This window comes from Pocillopora damicornis, chromosome 13, assembly GCF_964200805.1.
Source record: "Pocillopora damicornis chromosome 13, jaPocDami1.2, whole genome shotgun sequence".
Taxonomy (NCBI): Eukaryota; Metazoa; Cnidaria; class Anthozoa; order Scleractinia; family Pocilloporidae; genus Pocillopora; species Pocillopora damicornis.
In genome coordinates this window covers 15,970,314-15,998,247 of record NC_142682.1, presented here as the reverse complement: position 1 = coordinate 15,998,247, position 27,934 = coordinate 15,970,314, and the positions used below count along the sequence as shown (strand labels likewise).

At 37.5% G+C, this 27,934-nt stretch overlaps 3 protein-coding genes across 4 annotated transcripts; 2 read left to right on the top strand and 1 right to left on the bottom strand.

Annotated features, from left to right (window-relative positions):
• Positions 1–2,443: 2,443 nt before the first annotated feature.
• LOC149035694 (uncharacterized) lies at positions 2,444–6,573 on the top strand. Its single transcript, XM_089190936.1, has one exon. It carries the CDS (start codon positions 2,522–2,524, stop codon positions 6,377–6,379), a length of 3,858 nt encoding a protein of 1,285 aa, XP_089047062.1. The 5' UTR covers positions 2,444–2,521; the 3' UTR covers positions 6,380–6,573.
• Positions 6,574–10,597: 4,024 nt separating this feature from the next.
• LOC113684747 (uncharacterized) lies at positions 10,598–14,109 on the bottom strand. 2 transcript variants are annotated; one of them, XM_027202139.2, is made up of 4 exons: positions 13,900–14,109; positions 13,488–13,557; positions 12,570–12,615; positions 10,598–12,135 (listed from the first exon to the last, which is right to left on the bottom strand). In XM_027202139.2, exons 1-4 carry the CDS (start codon positions 14,036–14,038, stop codon positions 11,857–11,859), a joined length of 534 nt encoding a protein of 177 aa, XP_027057940.2. In that variant the 5' UTR covers positions 14,039–14,109; the 3' UTR covers positions 10,598–11,856. The 2 variants fall into 2 exon arrangements, with proteins under 2 accessions (XP_027057940.2, XP_027057941.2); XM_027202140.2 differs by having other exon boundaries at positions 13,866–14,081.
• Positions 14,110–14,182: 73 nt separating this feature from the next.
• Positions 14,183–20,631, top strand: LOC113684783 (NEDD4 family-interacting protein 1). The gene is made up of 8 exons (XM_027202182.2): positions 14,183–14,356; positions 16,354–16,486; positions 16,606–16,694; positions 16,912–16,948; positions 17,111–17,155; positions 18,151–18,275; positions 18,744–18,807; positions 19,408–20,631. The coding sequence occupies exons 1-8, from the start codon at positions 14,330–14,332 to the stop codon at positions 19,524–19,526; spliced, it is 639 nt and encodes a 212-aa protein (XP_027057983.2). The 5' UTR covers positions 14,183–14,329; the 3' UTR covers positions 19,527–20,631.
• The last annotated feature ends 7,303 nt before the right edge of the window (positions 20,632–27,934 follow it).

Sequence of the window (27,934 nt, the reverse complement as noted above, 5' to 3'; positions counted from 1 at the left end):
CTTGACATCTGAATTTGAAAAAAATATTATATTAAAATATGTATATTTAAAGCTCAGACCAGGCTTTTAAGATGGCTATGAGGAAAAGGGCATTCATTGGATTCTCAAATTGAGAAATCTCTGTTATATTGAGTGACTTTTGTATAAGAGTTAGTAGTTCATGAGAAAATCCATATTAATGTAGAGATTTACTAAAACTTAGTTTGAATAATAAATTTCATGATCTTTAAGTTATAAACATGTACATGTATGTATATCTCTTGGTAAGTCTTGGTAAATTCCCAGTAATTGCAAGCTTTTTAAATCAGAGTTAATTTGCATAGTTGGGAATTTTTGAGAATTCCTAGGAATTCCCAGGAATTCCCAGAAAACTGGGAATTCAGTTTGCAAGGGTCATTTGCATAATTGGGAATTTTTGAGAATCCCTAGGAATTCCTAGGAATTCCCAGAAAACTGGGAATTCAGTTCGCAAGGGTCTGGTGGTGTTTATGTAGACATTAAAAACCAGGACATTTCAAGTATTGTTTGTGTATTACAAAGGCCAATAAGAACAATGGTAAATATTATAAGGTGCCAGTATGGACTCAGCTCAAACTAAAAGTGAGGGAAACTGACTGAAGCAAGAGAAAAAATTTTGAATGACTTTATGTCATGAATAGTTTTAGTTTTGTATCAGATGGGTGACAGATTAAAAAGGAAAGCAGAACCATTCTGTCAAAACAAAGAGTCATTTCAACATAAAATTGAAAACCTACTAAATCAGTGAAAACAAATATGAAGTTTTACTGCAACCCTTTACTGTATGTCCTAAAAAATCACCATCTAATTTCTCCTCACAGTAATACTGCAGATTCATTTATTAAGGTCATAAGAATGAATGAAATGATCGCCGATATAAAAAATAAGTAAACTATCTTTGTCTGCACAGTAGAAAATGGATTCTGATGTCTGGGTGTCAAAGGTTATGGGGATTTCTTCTCCTTTTAGGTAGTTGACCACTTTCCATGCTGTGTACTAAATAAATATACTTCCTGTGGCCACCATGCAAAAGAAAGGAATGACAATCCAGAAGCCATTTGTAATGATGTACAAAAATATTGTTTTCCTCCAATCCGAATGGTTCACAAAGTGTTCCCCATTACACAGTGAAGTAGACACCAGGAGACTGAGAACCCTGATTTCCCGCTGATGAGCTGAAATAAATAAAAAAAATGATCAGAGCTGAGTTTTCTGAGAAAATATAAAGCAGTCATTATTCAAACTGTAAAACTGTAATACTCCTGACCAGAATAGCACTCTAGGTAGAGCAGGGTTCCAAGTTCATCTTTTCAAAAAGTCACCTCTTGGTGACCTTCAATATTGTTAAACAGTTAGTGTAAGATATGTCATTGATAGGAGGACATTACAGGTTGTATTACTTGATTTATTAAGTGAGCCAAACACTATGTTTACCACACTTCTGTTTGCTTGCTTGCCAACGAAAGGATTGTCGCAGTGGTCAAGACAAAAAGGATGAAATTAGAGAAATTAGATACAAATCACTCTAAGGGTTTAACGGATCATAGTCTTAGACTATTTCGACTAACTATTCTGTTATACAGTTAGCTGCAAAAATGTTATCATGGAAAACTTTAAAAGTTTTTTCAGAAAGAAAAATTATGGCCAAATAAGGGAGGAGTCATTATTTACCACCTGTAAAAAGGGGGAGGTGTGGGTGAAGGATTTTTGAAGGATCACATGGTTTTCAGGGTGAGGGTAGATCTTGGGAAGCTGTTTGTCTAATCTCATTGTAGATATTTTCGGATAAATGATCTCTTTGTTTGACCAAAAAATTATTGAGTTTTTGGCTAAGAAATGCCTAGAGCCTCCACCAAAGAACAAAGGACATGCCAACGTATTTCTAGGCCCTGACACCTTTCATGATCGTGATAAGATGAGGAAATTGATCGAAACAGGGCAGTATATTCACAACGTAGTCGAGAACAATTTGATTTGCATCAGTTTTGCTTCACTAAGCCGCTTTGGAATTAGCTAGAAAACCTCACACCACCCTCAAAATTGATTAGATGCAAAACCTCAACCAATCGTGACTTGAATCAGCCAAGGGTTACAATTTTTTTTTCCAAAGAATTACCACCCAGATCAAAAGTCCACACCCAGCAACTCAGAAGTTAGTCTTCAACCTTCAAAATAAGTACAATAAGTTTCTCTTCAGGGCCTCAGTAGCGACATTAATAGAAAAGGAGAAAAGGAAGGAGGGTAAAACGAGCACAGGGGAGGGGGTGGAAAGAAACGAGGTCCCGTATATTGTCATATATGCACATATCTATATCCGTCTCAGTTTCTGATAAATGTCTCTTAAGTAGAACAATAACTTGTATAAACAGTCCATTGTCTTTCTGTCAGTTAAAAGTTTCCAGTATCATGCGCTACAAATAGATCAAGGTCGCATTGGCTGTTTATTCCAGCTCCAGAGCTGATCAGCATTCTAACGAAGTGAGTAACAATACCAACAGTATCAATGGAAAAGGTTTTAGAATATTTGGAGCCAAAAACTTTTAACAGAGTTCACTATGTGGCAGTGGGTTTTTGGATCCTGATCAGTGTAACATTCTTTGCCATATTCGTCGACATGGAAAACAGCGAGTTCAAGTTTGATTTCCGCTGTGGCGGAGCGAAGAGCGAAAACGTCGACGTCGTCCATGGAGAATGTTACGAGAAATATATGAAGCAGTACAACAAATTCGGTTTTCCTATGTTTGGCTTCGTGATCATCAATTTTTTCTTTCTTGCACTTGTATGTGCTATCTACTCCCAAATAGTGAGATCCAAAGTCGATCAACTGTCGCGAGGCAACCGCAACGGTGATCAAGAGAGACAGCTGCTCGACCAAGACACTACGTCATCCACTGGAAACAAGCTTTTTATCGCTTACTGCTCTCAACTATCGATAAGAATTGTTTTAGGAGTTATTTTTATCATCCTTCAAACACAGTTGTTTTATCCTTTGAAGTTTTCCTCTAGGTTTAACTGTTATTTAACCGATGGAACCACTCAGCCGGGGAATTCATCTGACAACGCCCAAAACTCTACTTTACACTACTGTCGCAATCAACGAGCGGAAAAGAAAACATTCTGGATGTACGCTGTCCTTACGGTGAATGGAATTCTTGTCGCTGGCATTCTGGTCGAAACCTTCTACCTTTTATCACGGGCATACATTGAAAGGAGTTTCATGCAAGACTTTAAGTTTCTGACAACCCATCTAAGTCTCAACCAACACGTAAATGAAACGAACGAAGCTATTCCACTCACTGAAACAGACACTAAAGAACTCCTAGAACGAAAGTTTCAAGAATTCATCGAACGCACAAAGGAAATAATTACTCAAGAGACCGAAGGACTCTTAGAACTCCAATCACCCCTTTTAGGGAAACCAAGCGACCACTCGACAGCTAAAAATTTGACTCTCGATCAGATTTACACCAACCTTGTAGTAATTCAGAACATAGAAACGCATGACTTTACTGAAAACCGAGAGGAGCAACTCAAAGTTTATCCAAGGTCGCACGACGAAAAGCCACAACCGAAAAGCATGGAAGAACTTCTGGATGTTGAAAGTAAGAAAGTTTTAATCGTCGGTCGACCCGGAATCGGAAAGACATTATGTTGTATCAAACTTCTCAGAGACTGGGCATCGGATGAAGTTTTAGAAGCGACATTAGGTGCCAATTTCCATTTCAATGCTGCTTTCTTCGTAAAATTTAGAAGATTCAACTCAGCCGACGAACTTAGCCTCAAGGAACTGTTAATAAGGTCCGAGTATTTCCCTACACATTACATGGATGACAAGGTCTGGAATCACCTTCAAAAGAACCCTGAAGGTGTTCTCGTGCTTTTTGACGGATTCGACGAATTTGAACATAACGAAAACATAACCGCGGCGTCCACTTATCCCAGAAGCATTGAAGATAAAAAGCCCCTTCAGATTCTTTATCAATGGCTTGTGACCGGGAAACTTCTTAAAGATGCTTCAATTGTAACGACTACAAGACCTACGGCTTTGTCAAGCATTGCACATCTGAAGTTCGACAAAACCTTTGAAATCCTAGGCTTTTCAACCAAGCAAATTAAAGAGTACATCAACAAATTCGCCGGAGATGACAAGCAAGCAGGTGAAACGCTATGGCGACACATCAGCAGCAACAAGAACTTACTTTCGCTCTGTTATATCCCTGTGAACAGCTTCATCATGTGCTCAAGTCTGTCAGAAATAATGCGGTTCGAAGGTTCCGATAGTGTTACCCTGCCTTCTAAATTAACCACGATATACAAGATTGCAGTGAAAGTGTTTTATTTCAAACACACGAAAGAATTCAGCGATCAACATTTCACCCGCAAAAACTTTCTTTCTGATAATTTGCCCTTGGCGGTAGAGAAGAAATTCGAGAAACTAGGAAGAGTAGCCTTTGAAGGAATCAAAGAAGGAAAACTGATCCTTGGAGGAATCGAAGTACAAGGAATGGAAGACAGCGCTCTTTTTCACCGCTTACCCGACCGTCAAATTGCCGCGTTAAACGATGAGGTGCAATTCTGTTTCATTCATCTGACAATACAAGAGTTTTTCGCTGCAAGGCACCTGGCGAGCGACTTGAGTGAAACAGAATTAAGAAACTTTGTTTCCGAGAACATTAAGAACGGAAAATGGCAGCTGGTTTTTCAGTTTCTGGCAGGTCTTATGAAGGATAAAGTTCACCTACCAAGTGAAATTATCACTGACCTTCTTCCTGTGAAAACTGAAGAAAGAGGAAGCGCACGTTACAACGAACAGTGGACAGAGAATGAAGAGAAAAGGAAAGTAACCTGCTGGCCGACTAAAGACGAACAAGATTTAGCAGTGACATTAATTAAATGTTTAAACGAAAATATTAGAATGAAGTTAGAAGCACAGAGAAAACTTCAACAAATGAACTTTAATTGTGTAAAATTTAATGATTGTCACCTCACAGTTGTTGATTGTTCTTCGTTAGTAAATGTAATTAATGTTCAACAAATTTCACATTTAGATTTGAGTTACAATAACATTGGTCCATTAGGTTGTTTTGAGATTTGTAAATTGTTAAAATGTAGGGAATCTCAACTTAGCTGGTTAAAGCTCACAAAAAATCAATTAACAGATGAAGCAGCAAAGTATTTAGCTAAGGCCATCAACAATAACAACTGTCAGCTACGCACGTTAGACCTCTCAACAAATAACATCTCAGAAATTGGAGCACAGCACTTGGCTAAAGCCATCAACGATAACAACTGTCAGCTACACACGTTAAACCTCATAGGAAATAACATCTCAAACATTGGAGCACAGTACTTGGCTGAAGCCATCAACAACAACTGTCAGCTACGCACGTTAGACCTCTCAGCAAATAACATCTCACTCATTGGAGTACAGCACTTGGCTGAAGCCATCAAGAACAACAACAACTGTCAGCTACACACATTAAACCTCTCAGCAAATAACATCTCACATATTGGAGCACGGCACTTGGCTGACGCCATCAACAATAACAACTGTCAGCTACATACGTTAAACCTCTCAGCAAATAACATCTCACGTACTGGAGCACAGCACTTCGCTGAAGCCATCAATAACAACAACGGCCAGCTACGCAAGTTAAACCTCTCACACAATGACATCTCAGACCTTGGAGCACACCACTTGGCTGACGCCATCAACAAAAGCAACTGTCAGCTACACACTTTAAACCTCTCACACAATGACATCTCAGACATTGGAGCACACCACTTGGCTGACGCCATCAACAACAACAACTGTCAGCTACACACGCTAGTCCTCTCAGCAAATAACATCTCAGACATTGGAGCACAGCACTTGGCTGAAGCCATCAACAACAACAACTGTCAGCTACACACGTTAAACCTCTCATTAAATAACATCTCAGACATTGGAGCACAGCACTTCGTTGAAGCCATTAAAAACAACAACTGTCAGCTACACACGTTAGACCTCTCAGAAAATAACATCTCAGACATTGGAGCACAGCACTTGGCTGAAGCCATCAACAACAACAACTGTCAGCTGCACACGTTAAACCTCTCAGCAAACAACATCTCAGACATTGGAGCACAGTACTTGGCTGAAGCCATCAACAACAATAACTGTCATCTACACTCGTTAAACCTCTCTTTAAATAATATCCCAGACACTGGAGCACAGCACTTGGCTGAAGCCATCAACAACATCAACTGTCAGCTACACACGTTAAACCTCTCACACAATGCATACATCACAGAAGCAGGTAAGCAAAAGGCACGTAATTTACTAAGCAGTAGTCAGTCTAAATGTGAGCTAATTCTTTAGGCCTCAGCAATTCTGATTAAAACTGAAAAGAAATTATTTGAACCACTTACTATTCAAAATAACAGTGAAGTTACCAGCTCAGTGCCAATTTCAACCCAATGACTCAACCTGTGAATGAATGTAAAGGAAATCTGTAAAGTACTCAAAGCAGTGAGAATATTTGAACCGGATCGAAATGAAGAAAAATGAACCAATGAACATGTTTATTGAGAACAAAGGATGCCAAACTTCTCGAAAAACGAACCAATTACATTGAAGTAAAACGCAAAGCTTCCTGCAGAGAAAACAAACAAACCTCGGACCTCTCAGTAAACTTTGTCATTTTATGATTGGTCAGTTTCGATCCTAAATTCTCTCCATGCTTCATTACGTTTTGATCGCCTGAGACTGTTACACGGAACAGTTTCCTGTTTTGATATTTTGGGAGACTGTTAGGCGATCAGATGAGTACAGTAGAGATTGCTCGGTAGAATACCTGTTTTTTTTTTTCGGCCGGTTTTCTTCTTTTTTTTTCGATCGTAGCGATCCGGTTCGAATAGTTTCACACGAACTGCAATAAACAGTTAGAACTCAAATCATCGTGCCTCAAAGCCAAAGGCTTTTATTGTAGGTTGGTAGTGCGAGATTATTTATCATACTAATTTTTACGAATCTTTTGGTGTTTCTGCATTTTTTTGTAGATATTAGTGGATTTTTTTTACTAATGAACCATTTTGGGACTGTTACTAGCATTTAAGAATGAAAATGTCAATAAGTTTCTGCTATTTGTAAATCTGCATTTTTTCACATCCGGAATATTTCTCGGATTAGAAAGTTTTTGTCAGTTAGTAGTACTAAGGCGTTAGTACACGCCTTCGTCACATGCAGATTAGACAACTGTAATTCTCTGTTATATGGTCTTCCGAAACATTTAGTCCATAGACTGCAATTAGCCCAGAGTTGTGCGGCACGGCTAATCTCATTGTGGTCGCAAGCATGATCATGTTACTCCTTTGCTGAGGGAACTGCACTGGCTCCCCGTGGAGCAGAGGGTTGTTTTTAAAATCTTATTTTTTACTTTTAAAGCTTTAAATAATTTATGCCCTAGTTATATCAGTAACTTGTTAGAAACTTATAAGCCTACTAGGTCTTTACGATCATCTAGTAGGAATTCGAACTTGTTGGTGATTCCTCGCTCCACGTTGAAATCTTATGGCGATCGCGCCTTTTCTGTCTCTGCACCTAAGCTGTGGAATGACATTCCTGAAACCATAAAATGTAGTGTAGATCTTGACGCTTTTAAGCGTAATCTTAAAACTTATCTTTTTAAGAGTTATTTTTGTGAAGGATTACGTTTGATTATTATTTTTATTTTTTTACTTTGATTGTGAAGCCCCTTAGAGTTTCTGGATAGGGCGCTATATAAATTGTCATTTATTATTATTTATTATTATTAACTTGCACAGCAAAATTTGAAGATGAGGCATCAGGCTTCATTGGACAGTTGACAATTTAACTTACCAGTGCTTGTTAATAGATCCAGAACCACCACATTTATCAGTGTGGAATAAATGTTGTAAACGGATATTAACTCGTTGTTGTGATACGTTGAGCCCCAATGGTTAGACTCAAAGGGCCATTTATCATTTACACGTTCTAACCCAAGCTATGTTTTCACCCAATCAGTGGACTTCAGGCTTTCTCTAGAAGAGGGTTTATGTAATGAAGTAACTGTCATTCCACTGAAAGCTTTCCACCCTCTTTACCTTTTCCACAATAATTTAATGTTCAGATAAAAACATCTCGCTAAATTGAATATTTTTTCGGATGCAGTTTTGTTAAGAACGGCTACATTTTGTTTTAAAAATAATCAAACCAAAGTGAAAACCATGAGAGAAGGGGAAATGTAGCCTTCTCAATATCATACAAAAATATAGTAAATTTACCTGAGAAAAATGCCTCAAGTCCTGTAGAGAAGCTCTAATCCTCTAACCGTGAGTAGGGGATGAGGGTATAGTCTAAAATATTGTGAGTGGGGGTATGCAGCACTCCTCGTAAAAACCCTCCTCATGACCCATATTAATGATTTTCTCCTTCCAATTATAAAAACGAAATTCCACTCCACACCTAAAACCAATGATGAAAAATCTTACGAGGCGTAAACTGTAACAGACATGACATAAATGGGAAAAAGTTCTTAGCCACATACTTAAAATTTGGCCAAACTTAATCCAAATTAATCGAATCAAAGGCTTTTGAAAAGTCGACGAATAGGAGAGTAGCTGGATCATCGCCGGTTCATCGCTCGAATAACATTTCAAAGTGTTCGTATTCTTCAAGGCATTTCTTGGCCCGTCGTTTGGAATGTTTTATACAGTCGTGGTGTTGATGGAAAATAAGTTATCTTACGGATTTTGTTCTGCCCAGAAAGCTTTCAAATGATAGCGAACGGCGAGCGCAGGTTTCTACCTTTTTCTCTCTTCGGTAAACTATCGCAGGATTTATTCTGATCATTTAAAAAAATCACGCTTTGTCGGAAAGTGTTGTTTTAGCCTAAGAACGAAGTGGTAGCCTTTCCCAAAACTGAAATAAAATGAGATTGAGTCAGCGATAATTTACGCGGTAATTTGATTTTGACAATATTTTCATGTGAGAACCCGTCAAACATCTGAGAATGTGTGGTGCGAAAAAACTCACGCGTAATATGGAATTAGTTCTATTGCTGAATAAGTGAACTTTATTGTCTAGTCATAGTACTTTTCAGCGCTATATTTTGATGCTTTCTACTCGATTCGTACGAACTTCAGAAAATAATTTCAATTGTCTCACAAAACATGGAGCCACTCTCTCTTCTCTCAACATCTCAAGGCGTACTTACTGCTCGGGTTATGATGAACATGCTTGCGATACGATACTTTTTTCCTAATGCTGGAAACTGAAGAATCAATCTCTGAAATCGATTGCAATTCAAGCTTTTGTAAGAAGCATCTGAGCTGTGAAGCATCCGAGCTGTGAAGCATCTGAAAATGTGTGGTGCGAACAAACTCACGGGTAACATGGAATTAGTTCTACTGCCGAATGAGTGAACTTCATTGTTTAGTCATGGTACTTTTCAGCGCTATGTTTTCATGCTTTCTACTCGCTTCGTGCGAACTTCAGGAAATAATTAAACGGGGTGTTGGTAATTTGAGCTCACAAGCACCCTGGTAAGTGTATCGTAAAAGTACAAATAAAGCGTCGATAGTGACCACAATACTTGAAATAACGAGCCAAACTGCTACCCAAAATGGAAGAATTCGCCCAGCCATGTTTAATCTTGGGCCACTCTTCATTAAATGATCACGCAACGTATTGTGGGTCAGATTTAAAACAGCCTGTCCCTCAACTCACGCAATACTAAGTTCTAAAATGTAATCGTTTGCAGAAGATTGTAAAAAGGGCGTGTTAAAATTATCTGGGCTTCAAATTGCGCGAGGCTTGATGAAAAGCTATCTGAATAAAATTATTTTGTAAAGAGAAACGTCTCATATTTCTAAATCATCGTTTAAGCTAAGTCCAATTGTCTTAATGATATAATTTCTGTGAAAAAATTTTCTAAGGAAAAGAAAAGCCAAAAGAATCAAATCAAACCATAACAGATAATTGTGTTAGCTCTTCTTTGTTCAATTTGCTTTTTTTCTTCATTTTGAGAAACCTCACCTCAGTTTTCCCATCTAGCCTTCTAACATGTTGAACATAAGGCTAGTAAGTCTGACTTGGTACAGAATGTGTTGATGTATATAGAGTCATAGTATGGAGACTTGCTATGGGGAACTTGGAAAGTTCACTCAAGGTTGCCTTTAAGGAGTTCAAGATTAGATGGGGGGTTTATTGTGCATGCATGTACCTTATTTGAAATCTGCAAGCAAATGCTCATGGAGAGGCATGAGGTGAAGTGCTGGTAAATACACTAGAGAAGATGAATTGATTGTAAGCCAAAATGAACTTGGCAAAGAAGAAGAGTCAAAGTATTGATGCTGCAGGATTCAAAACATTTTCAAAGACAGTTTTGAAATCAAGGGAGGAAGGTAGGTGGAAGGTAGTGGAAGAAGCAGAGACTGTTTTATGACATTTTGATAGGTTTGTCAATTTCTTAGAGTGCAAATTCTCACAAATCTAAGTGTAGCTTATCTTTGCTCTAGTAAAGGAAAATAAAACAATATTAATGTACCCAGGCATAATTGAAAAACTACCATACACTTAGCTCTGACAATGGGCTTTACTTCATAAGCTTAAAATATATATATATCTCTTTCTTTATTGGTATGTAAAATCAGTGGTGACTTAATCTTTATCCAGTATAGATTGATAATAACCTAGAAGTTTCTCTTGTCTCCTAAAACAGCAAAAAAGTTCTTTTAGAAACAGAAAAAATTAGCCTAATGATACACTCACAACATATATGTCTTGTTAGCTATCTTACCAATGACTACCTTATGTACAGTTAAGCAGGTATACAGAGTTAGCAATATATTTTGGATCTTCTAGATCAATCTATTAAAGTGTTTCACTGTGCTATTTCTGAAAAAAAAAACTAATTGTAGCCATATTTAGATCATGTAAATTGCTAATCCAATTGTTCCTCATATAAAAATAGCAGCAAGACAAATTTGGGTATGAAAATCATTTAAAATCTCTATGTCGAAGAAGAATGAGAATGAATATTATTTCTCCACACAACTTATCCTCACTCCAAGCTAAAGATAAATTATTGTTCAAAAACAGTATTTTCATATCCTTGTTTCATAAAATCTTTGAGAATGCAATAAAGGACATTCTGATGGTGTTTATGTAGACATTAAAAACCAGGACATTTCAAGTATTGTTTGTTTATTAAAAGGCCAATCAGAATAATGGTAAATATTATAAGGTGCCAGTATGGACTCAGCTCAAACTAAAAGAGTGGGAAACTGACTGAAGCATGAGAAAAAATTTTGAATGACTCAGTCATGAATAGTTTTAGTTTTGTATCAGATGGGTGACAGATTAAAAAGGAAAGTAGAACCATTCCATTAAAACAAAGAGTCATTTGAAAACCTACTAAATCAGTGAAAAAAAACAATGAAGTTTTACTGCAACCCTTAACTGTAAGTCCTAAAAAAATCAGCTTCTAATTTCTCCTTACAGTAATACTGCAGATTCATTTATTAACCCTTTAACTCCCATGAGTGATCAAGACATAATTTCTCCTTACTATATCTATACAATATCATGCTGGCAAGTGATGAGATTAAAAGGAAAATATCAATTATGAGATTACTAATTGATTCAATACCAAATTCTCCAAACTAACATGATGAGAATCGTTTGGCAGACAGTGAGGAGAATTACCAATGAGATCTTGGGAGTTAAGGGGTTAAGATCATAAGAATAAATAAAATGATTGCTGATATAAAAAATAAGTAAACTATCTTTGTCTGTTCAGTAGAATATGGATTCTGATGTCTGGGTGTCAAAGGTTACTGGGATTTCTTCTTCTCTTTGGGTAGTTGACCACTTTCCATGCTGTGTACTAATATACTTCCTGTGGTCACCATGCAAAAGAAAGGAATGACAATCCAGAAGCCATTTGGAATGATGTACAACAATACTGTTTTCCTCCAATCCGAATGGTTTACAAAGTGTTCCCCATTACACAGTGAAGTAGACACCAGGAAATACAACACTGTCTTGGAAAATGTCATTGTGCTAACCATGAAGGCAAGCAGGACTGAGAGCCCTGATTTCCCACTGATGTGCTGAAATAAATAAAAAAATGATCAGAGCTGAGTTTTCTGAGAAAATATAAAGCAATCAATATTTAAACTGTAAAACTGTAATACTCCTGACCAGAATATCACTCTAGGTAGAGAAGGGCTCCAAGTTCATCTTTTCAAAAAGTCACCTCTTGGCAACCTTCAATATTGTTAAAAAGTTGGTGTAAAATATGTCATCAACAGGAGGACATTACAGGTTGTATTACTTGATTTATTAAGTGAGCCAAACACTATGTTTGCCACACTTCTGTTTGCTTGCTTGCCAACTAAAGGATTGTCGCAATGGTCAAGACAAAAAGGATGAAGAGGCTCTAGCAGCAGAAATGATTTACAACAAAGTTGGCAGGACACAAAGATCCTTGACATCATATCATCAGTTACAAAATCAATAAAACTGTTGTGCAAAATGTACTTACTATGGCTAAAACAACATAGTTGAGAAACACCTCTACCAGATTCATCCTGAGACACAAAATAATAGGTGGCAGATGAATATCAACATCAATCAGAGTGGTAGACTTAACCCTTTAACTCCCATGAGTGACCAAGATAGACTTCCTCCTTGCAATATCCATAAAATATCAACAAGATAAGTGATGAGGATAAAAAGAAAATTATCAATTTGGGGATAATTAGGTGATCCAATATTAAATTCTCTGAACAAAGATTATAAGAATTGTTTGGTTGACAGTAGGAGAATTACATATTCAATCTAGGAAAAGGAACAGCAGGGGTCCAGTGGTGAATGTGCTAGACTTATGTTCAAAAGGTTCCAGTTACAGCTGTCATCAGTTTCATTTGATCAATTTCTTTATTCTCACAGTGTTTCATTTGACCACAGAATATGAATGGGTATTTTTGAACCCTCAGAGTAACAAGATAAAATTCTGAAGCAGCCTGAATGGATTGACTTTTAAAGGTCTGGGTTGGAGATCTTGCCCAGTCTTTACTCATGCAGTGCCTCTCTCTGCAGAGGAGTATTGATGGGTACCAGAAAACTGCCCAGGAAGCCTGACAGAATGCCTGGGAAGGGGGGAGGGGGATTTGATACTTTGAACGGTCAGCATCCCATTCAGCATTTCTCATCATTGCTTCATGATTCACAAACCAGGAAAAGCCCCGAAAGGGATGGATCTCTTGCTTCTAGAGAAGAATTGAACAAATGGACCATCATCAAATAAAATGATTTTGTGCAAGGAAGCAAGAAAGTCTCTGACAGCTATGACAGTTACCCTCATATTCTAACTTTACCTTCAAACCAATTCGGAACTAAGTCATGAACTATTGCCAGTTACAATTTAATTCTACCTTCAATTTCACTGATGCAAACTTACAAGCTTATTCCCTTGACAAATGTGTCCGTGAGATCTGAGTATCTTAAATCAACTTGGAGGTAAAGATTGTCTGAAAGAGAAATTAAATAGAATGACATTGCAACTTAGTCACGTTACAGTTTGCTTTATGGAATTTAAAACTTTGGAGTATTTCAATGTAAGTAAGCTCGTCTTTCTGTATCGGCCCTTGCTTCAAAGTTGAGGCACGTACAACAACTTTTTCCAACATTTATCTCGCAAGAATGACAAATACATCCGTTTTTATTCAGCTTGAAGGGTACAAAAACAAACTCTAAAAAAATTGAGTATAAAGTGTTCTTAATCGCACCGAGCGATCAAATGTAACATGCAACATTCGTTACTTTTCTGAGCACTTACGCGTGACATTAGCAAACATGCGATTTATGCTTACAAGGCTGGACGATGTGGTTCCATTTTCCTCCTTGTAGGGTATGAGGACGCAGAATGACAAACAAAGCATCAATTGTGCAAATAATACCCGAAATAAAAAGCCATGCTGAAACCCAGAATGGAAGATCTCGCACCGTCATCTTCGATCCTCGAGAAGCTCTCTAACCTTGGTAACAAGCGCAATGTATCATGGGTCAGGGTTACTTGGGATGCCTGTTCAAAGTTGGTAGTTCTGTGTCATACCAAACAAGGTCACATGATGACGTCATAAACTTCCTTGAAGCGAGTCGGGTAGTTATTCCCTCGAGTCGCCATTTTTGATTTCACTATTGTATTTGGCTTGTAATTTAGTCACCAAAGCGTAGAAGTTATCGCAACAAGTCCGTAATCTATAATCTGGAAAGCTTTGAGGCTTTCCATAGAAGCCTAGGATGGCCTCAAATCAACGCTATGAACCGGTGCGTAAGTCGTTTGTCCATTTCATGTTTGCCAACGTATCTTAGATTTTTCCTTCGAATTCCTTAATTTGATTAATGCTCCTTTTGTTTGTTTGGTTCTTCTTGAGCGAGAAATATTGAATTTCTATGTCGTAATTATTCTCTTTCGTTTCGTTCAAAACGTATTCTAAAACAATACAACCTGGTTGCGCATCATGTGAGTTGAAATGTAAACCGTTTTAAATCTGCTTTACCTACCGAATGTTTTGTTTCGATAATTTGGTGAATTTGCGTTTTCTTTACTCATCGTTATTAAACTTACCACTGAAATAGTGTTAAATTCGCTGAAAATTAGAAATATTGTGACGATAATTTTTCCTTCAGATTAGATTAGTTACCCTATCTGTTATTATTTGCAATCATGGTTGATTTTTCTTTAGTTCGTGGGCTTATCTACGAATGAGAAAACTTATTGCTTAGAGTGCTCAACTCCGGGATATTTAATTGTGGAGACTAGTATTTGCTTTGTTTATTCCACATAAATTTTCCATAAAGTGATGTTGAGAATAGTTCTTAAAGTTACAATATCAGAGATACGTAACAGTTATTGCTAGAATTGAATTGACAAATTCTTCAGGGTTAACAATTTTTACAGATGTTCTTTATGATAGTATCGTCCATGCAACTACTTTTAGGAAGTTTAGAAGTGAAGTTTATTATGAACTGCTGTTGGTCACAAAACCCCCATTCTGTCATTTATGTTTTTCAATAGTAGAATACAAAGTGAACTATTTTAACAGAGAGAGAGGGTAAAAGTAAGGGTATAAGAGAGATATATCTAATAGTGTAGTTTGATTGTCGGGGTGAGTGTAGTCCTGAGAAGGACTGTTGTTGGTAGTGGTGACTGACGTTTCGACAACCTGAGCGGAAGTTATCATCAGAGTCAAACTTCCACTCAGGTTGTCGAAACATCAGTCACCACTACTGACAACAGTCCTTCTCAGGACTACACTCACCTGGACGATCAAACCACACTATTACATGTTACCCCCAGGTTCAAACCATTTACTGTATAAGAGAGAGATATGTTATTTACTAGCCAGGAGGTCCTTATTGGGAAACCTCAACCCAAGACAGAGGGCACAGTTTTTCCTTATACAGACCAACCCAGGCTGGTGAATAACATTTTTACTCTTTCCCTTAAACTTAACAAAATTCTTTCCAAAAGAACCCAAATGATTTAGGGGTGTAATTACTACAAGGTCTTCCATAAACTGAACAATTTTTGATGAAGTAAATAGTAGTTAAAATAGGGGTAATGCAAATTAAAGAGAGGGGCTTTAAGGAAACCTTTTCATATGTGTATTGATAAAGGTGATTTAAACAGCTTCCAAACAAACTTTGAAACATTATTTTTACCAGTATCTGTAACAGTCTGACACCTGTCAATTAGAGAGCATATAAGTAAAAAAGCACATGCACACTTTTGAAAAAACAACAGAATTAGTTTGGCAAGGACTGTCAGGACAATGTTTTCTTCAAAAACAGTCATTGATCTTACGGAAAGTTTTATTCACTCTCATTGACGGTTAATTAATGTACAAAGATTTACCTCCATTTAGTTGGTAAATGGTAAGGAAATTTAAGAAATCAAAGAAATCTAAGAACCAAGGAGATTGCAGGATTTGTTACCATGCCCTCTGAGAAAAAAATAAAAATTGGTACTCTAATTCAAAATTTTGAGATCTCAATGCTTAACCTTTAAACTCCCAGAAGTAATTAGCATGTAACTTCTTCTTATAGCATCCATACATTAACCTGCACACAGGTAAAAAGAATACTCAAATGAATCAGGTGGAAGTTCTTATCTTGATCCAACACCAAATTCTTGTAACTGATTTACAAGGAGATGTGTTGCAGTCAGAAGGGAGAGTTAAAAATCAGATCTTGGGACTTAAAGGGTTAGGTGGCAACTACATTGTGGCTTATTGTAGTAAAAAGTGTTTCCTCTCTTTAAGGTGTCTACCAGTGAACCACCTCCACCCTCTTCTGTTCCTGTTGTCTTGACAATAGCCATACCCCTGGAGGATGATACTGTATGCTCTCCACCTCCCCCTTATGAACCAACTGAGGACCAAGATACTGCTAGAGGTACTTGTCTGATATTTTCCTCAATCATTTTTTGAGTCTTTTGGTATATTCAGCTTTTCTGTCGCAGGGGCATGATTTGATCAAAAGCAAAATTAACTAATTGTTGTTTACATCATTAGACACCGATCTTCCTCCATCTTATGATATTGCGGCTAAGCTACCAACTTATGAGGAGGTGGAAAGAGTGAAAGGGGATCAGGATGGTTTGGTGAGTTACTCAAGTCTTGTGATACTTAACAAATAGATCCCAAGTTGCAGTGCATCTGTTCAGTAATAAATCACAGAGGACGTCAAAACCTTGGTGAGAGCCAATCAGAATGTGTGCATAACTGAGCTTATTATATAAATGCACATATTTAATGTTTTGGTATATATATCACTTCTTGGTTATGTGACAAATGACCTGACTATTTTTTGTATTTCAGGTTGAAAGGAATGCGATTTTGCTTGATGGTGGAGTAGGTACGTTTAGAAATGTCATTGTTAGTTATATCTGTTCTATTATATTGCTACTGTCTTTTATTTCTGAAAATGTTACAGAGCCACCACAAGTACCATTTTATGGAAGTGTTTTTTTAGGCAATGGCACTACTAACAACTTATTTTTGCTTGTCTGTTTTGTAGAAGTTGCTCTTGGAAATGACTGGCTATTTTTGATCTGTTTTATCTGTAAGTCATTTTGTTTAATTCAGTATTTAACTTGTGAAATTTTTCATGATTACAAACTTTACATGTCTTGATATGTATCTGTCATGAAAAGAAGTGAGCCTGATCATTTTTGTGAATTGAGGGATCTTGTATCCTGAGTAATCATGAAAATTACCATTTCTGCAATTGTAATTGGTTTTTAAACACTCCTCTTTTCCACTAATTCACTCAAAAAGTTGTTATTGGGCAGTTTACTATGGGACAATTCAATAAGCCAATCACATTCAAAATTGTAGTTTAAAACAAGTAATAACACTCAAAGTTGTAGTTTAAATCATTTAGCAACCAGCAATCCATTTACGTCTCCTTTGTCATTTTTTTTAAAGCAAATTTGCCTTTTTGTTCATTACTTGGCTATTCTTCTTTTCTCAGAAATTGTAATTTTATGATTAATTGGTGTAAGACCTTGTGTTGTCCAATTCAGTCTGTAATCATACTCATGATAAACAAATTGGATACTCACTGCACTGTTGTTGACCGAATTAGACTCCACTCAATCCTATTACAATTACTTGTATTAGTTTAGGATATAGACAACATCACCTCCCCTTTGGATTGACAAGAGCTGATTAGTAACCCTTTACACCCTAACATCAGTATGCATACTCTCCATACTTTCCTCAGTGCATTTCTTTTGTCTTTGACAAGGAGAGTTTGTTTAACAATATAGAGCATGTTTAGTTGATGATCATTTCACTTATTCTTGTGACCTTAATGTTTGATGTTGTTAAGAGAAATTAGATGCTAGTCACTCTTACGAATCAAAGAGTTAATCATGGCCAGCTCATGCCAATGATCAATGCTATTAATTAAAAATTAATACTTATTAACTTGCAAAGCTTGTGTTCGTTTTTGAATCTTTGTGTATTGCTCCAAGTGAGAGTTTGAGTTCTTGCTTCCATTAATCAAAGTTATTCTACTGTTTTATGAGTGAGTTTTGTTTCCTGTTTTGCCAGTGGCTTTTGTTTTCAACTGGTTGGGATTCTTTGCTGCTTACTGTATGACCAACACTATTGCTGGAAGGTATGGTGCAATGTCTGGCTTTGGACTGTCCGCAGTGAAATGGATTCTTATACTAAAGGTGAGAAATTTCACAAGCTTTGCAGGTAGACTAAAATTACTAAAACATCATAAGGGGTTTCTTTGTTATCCCTTTCACTGCTAAGATCCAAATATTAATTCTCTTCACTGTCTGTCATTTTTTTATAATTTTGGCCCTGAGAATTTGGTATAAAATCAAACAATATTCACAAGCTGATGCTTTTCTGTCTTCCCGACACCTTTCTTAAGAACAATGTACTGATACTGCAAGGAGAAATTACTTATTGGTCACTGCTAGGGGTGAAAGAGCTAGAAAATGCTGCTAAGATGATTGTAGGCAGTAGCTGTTTGATATGTGTTTATAATACATTTGTTGTGTTAAGCTGTTACACCATACATGTAAAATGAAGGACAGAAACTTCTGTTCACAGTTATCCTTGTAACTTTTTTTTTTTTTTTTTACTTATGTGCCTATTTTCAGTTGAATCAAAATTTGTACATCTTGCAGAATTCATCTTCTGTTGACACAGAGTTTGTACACTCCTGGCTTTGGTGGATTGCTCTTGCCCTCGGTAAGAATAACTATTTATCTGCGTAATTTCACTAACAAAGCCGTAAATGTTGTACAGTAAATGTTTTGAACCTAAGGGTAACATGTGATAGTGTTGTCTGATGGGGTGATGTTAGCTCTGAGAAAGACTGTTGTCAGTAGTAGAGATAGGGGTTTTTAGCAAACTGAGCAGAAGTCATCATCAGAGTGGAGTGCAGAGTTGTTGTTGGTTGAGTGTGTCAAGTCTGATTTGTGTAAACTGATTGGTTGGTCATGCCACATTTTTATTAACTATATGACTCAAGTGGCATAATTCCATTGTGATCGGTCAGTTTCAATCCATCAATAATGTTAGGTTGTTAACCAATCACTATCATCATTTTGATGTGATTGTCAACCTGGAAGAGGTAATCACAGCACTGAATATGAAAGCGATCTTTGCAATAAAGAACACCACTATAGCAGTTAAAAATAAAAAAAAAAAGGCCCATATGGTATCTAAACTCTTGACCTCTCTGATACCAATGCAGTCCTTTACCTTGACTGAGCTAACAAACATTACTGCTAGAGGTACTCTGGTGTTAAGTTGTTTTCTTCAACCACATCATGTGTCTTTTTGTAGGATGGCTGATATTTGTTCAAAGTATTTTGACCTACTTGAACATCAAGTGGTGGGTGAAGAAAGGCTGTCGTTCTTTTCAGCGTCACTGGGGGATGCCACGAGGCAGCCGCGACAACTGATTTGTTAAGACTGTATTTGCTTAATGTGAATGAAATGGTCATTTCATTTTGGGTCATTTTAATGTTGTAGAGGACTATTTTATATTGGATGAAAACCCAGAAATGAAAGTTTGCTGGGTGCACTAAACATCACAAAAGTTAGAATAATGGATTGCAGATAGATTACAGATGACAGTTGTACTTGATAAATCTTCCATAGTGCATCAACTGTGATGGAGCTTCTTTAACCTTTTACCTCTCAATATCTATGTTGTAATACTTGTTTTTGCTGCTGTATGTTCCCCTAAAGAGAATTTGGTTTTATATTAAGATATAGCCCTTGGCTGATAAGTGTGTTTATTCTCATACCTGTTTGGAGGGTACTTTTATGATTTTAATCCTTTACACCCTGACATCAGCATGCATATTCTCCATACTGCTCTCTACATGTTTACTAAGGTGCTGGTAAGGAGAATAACTGGTGATCATTTGCTTTGTTCCCATGATTCTAGTGTTTGATTCAGGGATGATGATGTAAGGCGAAATTAGATGTTAGTCACTCTGAGGGTCAAACAGTTAAGAAGAGAAATGACATGTCTATCTTTTGGAAGTGGAGGGGTTGGGAGAACTTTAAACTACCTTGGATCTTTAACCCTTTAACTCCCAAGATCTGATTGTTAATTCTCCCCTCTAGCTGCTACACATATCCTTTTAAATAAGTTATGAGAATTTTGTGTTAGATCAAGATAAATTCTACCTCATCAGTATGAATATTCTCATCAGCTGTTTGCTGGATAATGTAAGGATATTATGGGGAGATGTTTCATGTTGATCACTTCTGGGAGTTAAAGGGTTAAAAGTTTGGCAATATTTGACAGCTACTGTATGGCCCTTTTGAAGGAAATTGTGATTAAAGGTGTGAAATGGGGTGATGAATCTTATTCTATTTCTTAGTAAAAAATGTACGAAATTTGCCATGAATTGTAGTTATTGTAGTTATTATGTAATGGTTAATTAGGAGTTGCAATGAAGAAATGTAGAAATATACTCAGTTGTAGGCCAGTGTAAATTTAATCACTTTATCTGGGAGGAAACAAAATAAAGGTGGCATTGTTCATGCATCACAGCAGGGATTGTGTATGATAATATGTTCTGTTTTAAGAACAACTGATTTAAATTTCAGAAAATGTTATTTTTGTCTTGATCGATGTATGAATCCTCGGTTCTTAGGGGAGAAAGGAGTAGCAATTCCTATGGTGTCATGGGTAAGGAAATGTTGTTTTGAGCATTGTAGATTGTTTTTGTCGGGCTGATCGGAAAACAATGAACACTAGAAATATTTGTGGAATGCGACTGTGTTGAGGAAAACAGCCAGTCGGGCATGAAAGTTTTTAATTGTTCGTCCACGCCTCACGCTCTTGTGTCTTCTCGTGATACAAATCACTCCTTCATGTGAAAGATGATGTTAGGCATACTCGGAATGAAGAACTCCGAGTGGTGCCTTCTTTTACATTATAAGCTCCTTTGTGTCTGGGAAGTGTAACAAACTTGCCTTTTCACATTTAAATCTGATAGAATACTGTAATTACTTGTAACGAGTGACTTGCTGCACTAGAGCCTTCTGTGTATTGTGTAACGCTCGCAATATTGGAAACTAGACATAGCAAGAACCGTTCTCAATTTCCTTAGCATAATTTCCAAGGAGTGTAAGAAACAGCGGCTGCCAAGCTAACTACATGTATGCGGAACGTTCATTAGAAAGCAAAAGTAGGCAAGGGGAAAACTTACGACATTTCAAATACTGGACACATACTTTTAATCAATTTTCAGATTATTGATATGACATTGGCTGACCCGCCGAAAATAGCCATAGCTAGTCTAAGGCGGTCAGTAATTAAAATCGAGATACCTAACTGATCTATCTTAGCTAACGCCTAAATTAAATTGGACCCACTGTTGGAAAGTACACCTTTTTCTGTTCATTTACGCAAAATGTACATTCATTTACGTCAACAGTTGAAACTATACGGCAAATATACATTCATTAGCACTTCTATGAACTTCATTAACGCGAACGAACTTAACGCTATTTGCATGTGTATTAGCATTCAATAGCAGCAACGGATGAACAATGGCATCTTTGGACAATCAAACATAACAAATATACTTTCAATCTCGCGCAATGATTGATCATTAACACCAAGAGAAAATCAATTGCATAGTATGACAATCAATTGCGTATTAGAGACAATCAATAATACAATTTGCGTAGAGACGTACAATCAATTGCACCTTCAAAGAATCGTTTATTCAAATGGCCAATCATTAACATGAACTGACAAATATTGGTGTTTGATTGTTTGTTTGGTGTTTGATGGTGTCTATCTACCACAGAGTCGCGTAAAATATGCCGCAAAACGACGAGGCTGTTGTTTTTCTCGGCTTTGTTTGCGCTCTGTTACACCGTGCCAGATGTCGGCACTCCCAACGGCTTAAGTTACTCACTATTCTATTTGGTCAAATCTGCCGAGTTATAAAGTTGAATCTCGTTATCAATCTGAATTTCCTGCAAGCTCAGTCAAGTCCTAAATGTTTATACATTGCTCTAATTGTTTACATTTAAAATGTGAGACACTCTAGAGGATGATTCTTGAATGGAGCGATTTCCATCTTAGCGCTCTTAGTCTTAGGTTATTTTAGATCATTTAATAACACATCTTCTTACGTTGCTTACAAGCGTTGATTACTGAGGACTTTCAACCAGTGCAGACATGTGAGAATTCTACCCATAGACTACTGCGCTTCTTCCTAAGCGCGAAAGAATCTAAGTTATACCTAAGACCGACAAAAAGAGTAAAAAGAAGTTACTTCTTAGGCAGAAGGCTGCTCGTCGATAGGATGATCAAACAATTTGGCAAAACCCATATTATATGTGAAGCGATTTTCAAACGGTCCTCCTTTGTTAAATATCCTGTACACTGCCCCCCATTTTTTCAGGCTATCCGCGGGGTAGATCTCCTCTACCTAGACTGGGTTTGGCGATTATTCTTTCCCCAGTGTGGCCTCGCTTTGAACTCCTCGTAGAGCTTGACCTCTACCATCTCCTGGAACTCGTCAATGCCATATGCTCCAGGGAGAAATGGTACCTGTGGAAAAAAAAAGATAAAAAAGCATGAAGTAAAGATTCAATCCTTACTAATGTCTTATTTTATGGTAATTCTTAGAGAGGTTTTTTTTTCTTACCTCAATGTAACAGCTGTGATCACTGAGAGAACCGTCAAGTCTAAACTTGCTTGCAGGGCTCAGGAACAAATCATCAGAACGTGCAAGTCTCACATAAATTGGTAGCAAAGAATACTGTTTATGCCTTTCTGCGTAATCTTGAGCCAGTTTTATCACAATGGTCAGGGCATCATGGAGGTGTTGCAACGGGAAGCACCATTCTGCTGTGCGAATGCTAAAATCACAAAAGAAACGACGAGACTCTTTTTGACAGCAATTTCTGACTGAGATTTCTTAGTTTGCTTTAACCACATTACACAGCTAGAAAAAAATTGAACGCATAGCGAATCGATGAATTGCACCCTCCGGCACATGAGGTCGGCCTCTTTTTCCAGGAGTTGTAATCAGCAGTTTTAAATGTTAGCCTTTGTGCTGACCGGCATTTTGAATCACTTAAGCTTTACATTTACCAAACTCAATGAAAACTTGCTCTCTATTTCTCTATTTTATGGTAAACAAAAAAGTATATGTTTATAGCAACGCCTTAGAAAATGGCAATTATTCCTTCGTTTAATAAGTCAAACCGTTTGCAGCTTGAAACGTTGATATTTTGTTGTAAAATCACGTTCAATCGGTCCGTTTGGCTGTTTGTGCAGATGACAGTTAGGAAGTTTCACATAGCGAGTGTTTTTACTTACTGGATATTGCCTTTAGTGAACTGCAGCACGTTGTACCATGTCTGTCGATACGGTTTTTCGAACGAGAACTGTGACACACCGAAATTGGTCAGCTGTGGAATACGAGTGGGACAACAATTGGCACATCCCTGGAGGCAAGAGGCTGTGCAGTCTGTCTGCATGCAGCTTAGGTCCGCTATTCCTCTTCCTCCGCAACAATTACAACAGCATGAGCAACAAGCACAGCAGGTTGGTCCACGATCTGTTTTGAAAGCTTTTAAGTAAGCAATATTGATATGCTTGTCATTCCTGAGGGAGCAAGGGAGTAACGAGATTATTGATTTCATCGCCACCTTAAACAGGGAAAGGAATTACGAAGTGAGACCTAAATTGGAATTAAATATACCGAGTCTTTTTAGACTTCCACCACCACCATCACAGCGCCTCTACTATCACCACCACGATCCTCGCCACTATCACCGCCACTATCACCATCACCATAACTACCACCAGCATTGTTACCAGCACTTTCACCACAATAAACACTTCTCCTACCCCCGCTAGCATCAGCACCAGCACCACAACCGTCACTACCGCTAAATTCAGCATTTACACCAGCACTACCACAAGCAACACCGTGACAATCATCTCCATCGTCCCCACCACTGCTGCCATTGCCACCACCCTTGTAATCAGTAAGAGTATTACCACCATAACTACCATTATTAGCATCACATCCCCCAACATCATCACTACAATCATCACTGTTACCAGCACTAAGACTGAGACACCACTGCTAACCCTACTACCACCAATACCAGCAGCACCACCATAAACATCACTGCCACAACCACCAGGGTCCAGTTATCCAACAGATAAATTGCTATCCAGCGTATACCGGTCGAAGTGTTAACAAGACGTACTGCACTATCCACCCGAGAGCGACTTTTCCAGTGGATGGCGTTATTCACCCTTCGAACAACCGGTGCCAGTACTGCGAACACCACCATCACCTCTACTCTCACCAAAAACATTATTGTCACTTCCATCACCACCATCACTGGCATTGCCACCCACCACCATCTCCGTCTCCACCGCCATCACTGTTACCATAGCTTTCACTACAGGTACCACTACGAATACAGCCAGCTCTTTAATACAGTGGCCCACAACTGTCACGGCAAAACAAAGAGTCACGGCAAACCAAAGAAAACGAGAAAACGAGAAAAAGAATGCTTATTCTCTGAAACATAAGATACCAAAAGAAATTAAGGATTACCGTGATGGAAGAGATATGCATCAATATGAGACCAGAGAAATATTCAAACCAATTATCGACACACAAATAGAGATAAAAGAGACTATTGATAAGACACAGGATAAGCTAATTGAAAAAGTACAGGAAAACCAACAAAATATTATTAATTTACCTGATGTACTCTCAGACATAACGTCTCAACAAGGGTCTCACCAGGGGTCAGTTCGTGGAATTAATAGATGGTTATCAGACTTACCGTCAAGTTTTGATCCATTGGACACTATTGAAGAAAGTGATGGTAATGATGAAGAGGAAGATAAAAATAAAAATGATGACATATTTACAATGAGGTATGGCGGATACTTGATGAATTGTTGAAACTGTCTGTGATAACTGAAACATAACATGTTGCATACGTCAGGCAACATTTAAAATAAACTGATAATATATAAATATACCAATATTTCTGAATTCAGTTGAATATGTAACCATAATATCTATGTCAAGAGTACGACGGATCAGAGAAAAAAATGGTCATAGTGTATATTACGATGTGGAGACCATGAAGCGCAATTCTAAAATGATTCAAGATGATGAAGGTATTTTTTGATATTTCCAAAAAAAGTCGCAGGCAAGGTTGCCTCCAAACTGACAGGAAAGGTTGCCAAAGATATCGCTATAAAGGCAGCAAAAGCCAATGAAAAGGTGCAGAAGATGTTGGAAGCAAAACAGGCCAGCTATTCGGACAGAAACTTTATGACAAATTCAACACTCCCAAACAACCAATTCAAAACACCAGAGACAGGACACAAGAGATGTTAAACAGCACAAACAAGACACAGGTTTTTATATCAGTCCTTAAGAAGATAAAGGGGAAGAAATCATCAAATTTTTGCAAACACAAACAGAGAACAAGAAAATGACACAATCAAAAGAGCTTCCAAATAAACATTTTCTGCTTCCACAAGAGTTTGATAAATTGATTAACATGTGAATGTTATGTAATCTTATTACATAAATGAGTTTAGATCTCCAGAAATCTGTGAAAATCTTCAGAAATTTATTTTACGCTAAATTAACCACAAATTTACATCATTGTTATTTCTGGGAGTTCTTTCACGTAGAAAAAATGAACTAAATTAGTATGTTGAAAGTAATACATCGTTGTTATTGTCTTTGTTATTTTTATTTTGACTTTTTGCAATGGTAACAGGCCGCGAAATCACTTTCAGTTCCTTTAGTTGTGAATTTTTATCCCGTTGTCCTTTAGTAGGGCCACCCATTGCTGTTGTTTGTGCTTTGTTGGAATTAGCTGTTCGTTTTTTCTTGCAGTAACTTCTCTGTAGAAATTCACGAAAATCACTCATCTGAACGACGTTAATTACGACGTTCATTACACCGTTCGAAAAAACTATTCCACCGAAGCCACAGCGTGATATGAAATCAGTTTGAAAATTACGGTATGGTTCCGCCTTATGATTGTAGAGCAAACTGGCCAAGAAAAAGAAGTAGCAGACAATAAAGGAAAACGTGTTGAGAATAAGGAAAGTCATTCCCTTCACTCTCGTGGCTATCAGCTTCGTCTTAGAAGCATTGTTCAACCCTTTGATCACCGCACGGTTCCCTCTGATCCATATCGTTTTAGGGAGGCAGAAGTGGACGAATATTATAAAACTTCCCGGTAGAATGTTTTTTGTACCACGACGAAAACCAGGGGCATTCTGAAAGGGAAAAATTGATACTTTTGGAAGCAGATAGTTGTATAATGGGTGTGGTTAAGATCCAGCCTTATTCCACTGCATGGGGTGGCCGCTAGCAGTGACTTATCTGTTTTGTGGAAGTTGTCTTTGCATGGAAATGAGTGGTTATTTTTTTATCTGTTTTATCTGTAAGTCATTTTGTTTTATTTATTTTTCAACCTAAGAAATTTTTTATAAATATAAGCTTTACATGTCTTGATATACATCTCTCATCAAGGGAAGTGGGCCTGATCGTTCTTGTGAATTTAGGGGTCTCATGTCCTGAGTAATCATAAAAATTACCTTTTCCGCAATTGCGATTTGTTTAAAAAGCCCCTCTTTTCCACTAATTCACTTGCATAGCTGTTATTGGGTAGTTTGCTATGAGAAAATTCAGTAAGCCAATCATATTCCAAGTTGTAGTTTAAAACAAGTAATAACACTCAAAGTTGTAGTTGAAATCAACTAGCAACCAGCAATCCATTTACGCCTCCTCTGTCAGTCTTTCAAAGCAAATTTTCCTTTTTATTCATTACTTAGCTAGGCCGAAATTAATTTAATAGAAGAAAATTAATTAATTAGATCATTGGTTTAGCATTAGATCATTGGTTTAGCATACAATTGCAATTGTAATCATGGCGGACGCCATGGATTCCGACAGCAATCTGCGAGCGAGAGCCTTTCTTCCGTTGACTAAACTCATTTAGTCAGTTCAGGCAGACGACCAGAGACTGGAGCCATTCCTGTATTTCACCGCTGACAGGAATAGCTCCGACTCATGCGCTCATTATTTTATTTTATTTTTATTTATTTATTTTTTTGCTATTCGTTTTGGCTAAATGATTTATACACTAAGATAAAAACTGGAAGAGCGTTTTACTACGTTCTTCCTACATTGAACTCTACAATGCTTTCGAATTAAGCCCTCTTTTATCAATGCAGGGCCATGAACTTTTTCAGTAATATTTATTCTATGATCAGTACGACCCCCCAGGTGTTTTTATCGAAACAATTATAAGAAAATCCTCGTACGAGGGCCTGTGAGATGCGGAAGTAGAAAGAAAAAGACAGTGTGACAATCATATATATATGGATCCTGACTACAAGGAAACATCTAGTGATACTGCATACCACGACAGCACCAACGAGATGAACTTTCTACGAGACTGTCTAATAAAGGAGCTGTGGGCAAGAATGGGGAAAGTACCAAATTGCTCAGATGATTGATGACGGTAAAATTCTGTGAAGATGAAGATGCGCTGCAACAGTTAAAGAAAAGTGTCAATTCCTCCTAATAGTTAACTTCGACGGTGCAGCACGTGCGTACGACAAGTACACTGTCGGCTGCTATACCTAAAGTGAGTGCACCTGAAACCAAAAAATTGAGGTCCAGAAACGTTTCTTTTCCACCAAACGAAAGACACAGAAGAGAAATATCAGGTTGGAAAAACCAAACAAGGAAGAAATGATGGAGATGATTGAGAATTGGAAGAATGATGAGCAAGCAGAGCAGAACAACATTAAAGTACCTGT

What these genes read in the sequence shown, in the direction of transcription:
- LOC149035694 (XM_089190936.1), top strand. Translation starts at nt 2,522, where the DNA reads ATGGAAAAGGTTTTAGAATATTTGGAGCCAAAAACTTTTAACAGAGTT.
- LOC113684747 (XM_027202139.2), bottom strand. Translation starts at nt 14,038, where the DNA reads ATGACGGTGCGAGATCTTCCATTCTGGGTTTCAGCATGGCTTTTTATT. An exon ending in GAACCACATCGTCCAGCCTT is followed by an intron (nt 13,558 to 13,899) that starts GTAAGCATAAAT and finishes TTTCTCTTTCAG; the next exon opens with ACAATCTTTACCTCCAAGTT. An exon ending in TTTGTCAAGGGAATAAGCTT is followed by an intron (nt 12,616 to 13,487) that starts GTAAGTTTGCAT and finishes TTTGTGTCTCAG; the next exon opens with GATGAATCTGGTAGAGGTGT.
- LOC113684783 (XM_027202182.2), top strand. Translation starts at nt 14,330, where the DNA reads ATGGCCTCAAATCAACGCTATGAACCG. An exon ending in CAAATCAACGCTATGAACCG is followed by an intron (nt 14,357 to 16,353) that starts GTGCGTAAGTCG and finishes CCTCTCTTTAAG; the next exon opens with GTGTCTACCAGTGAACCACC. An exon ending in GGACCAAGATACTGCTAGAG is followed by an intron (nt 16,487 to 16,605) that starts GTACTTGTCTGA and finishes TTACATCATTAG; the next exon opens with ACACCGATCTTCCTCCATCT.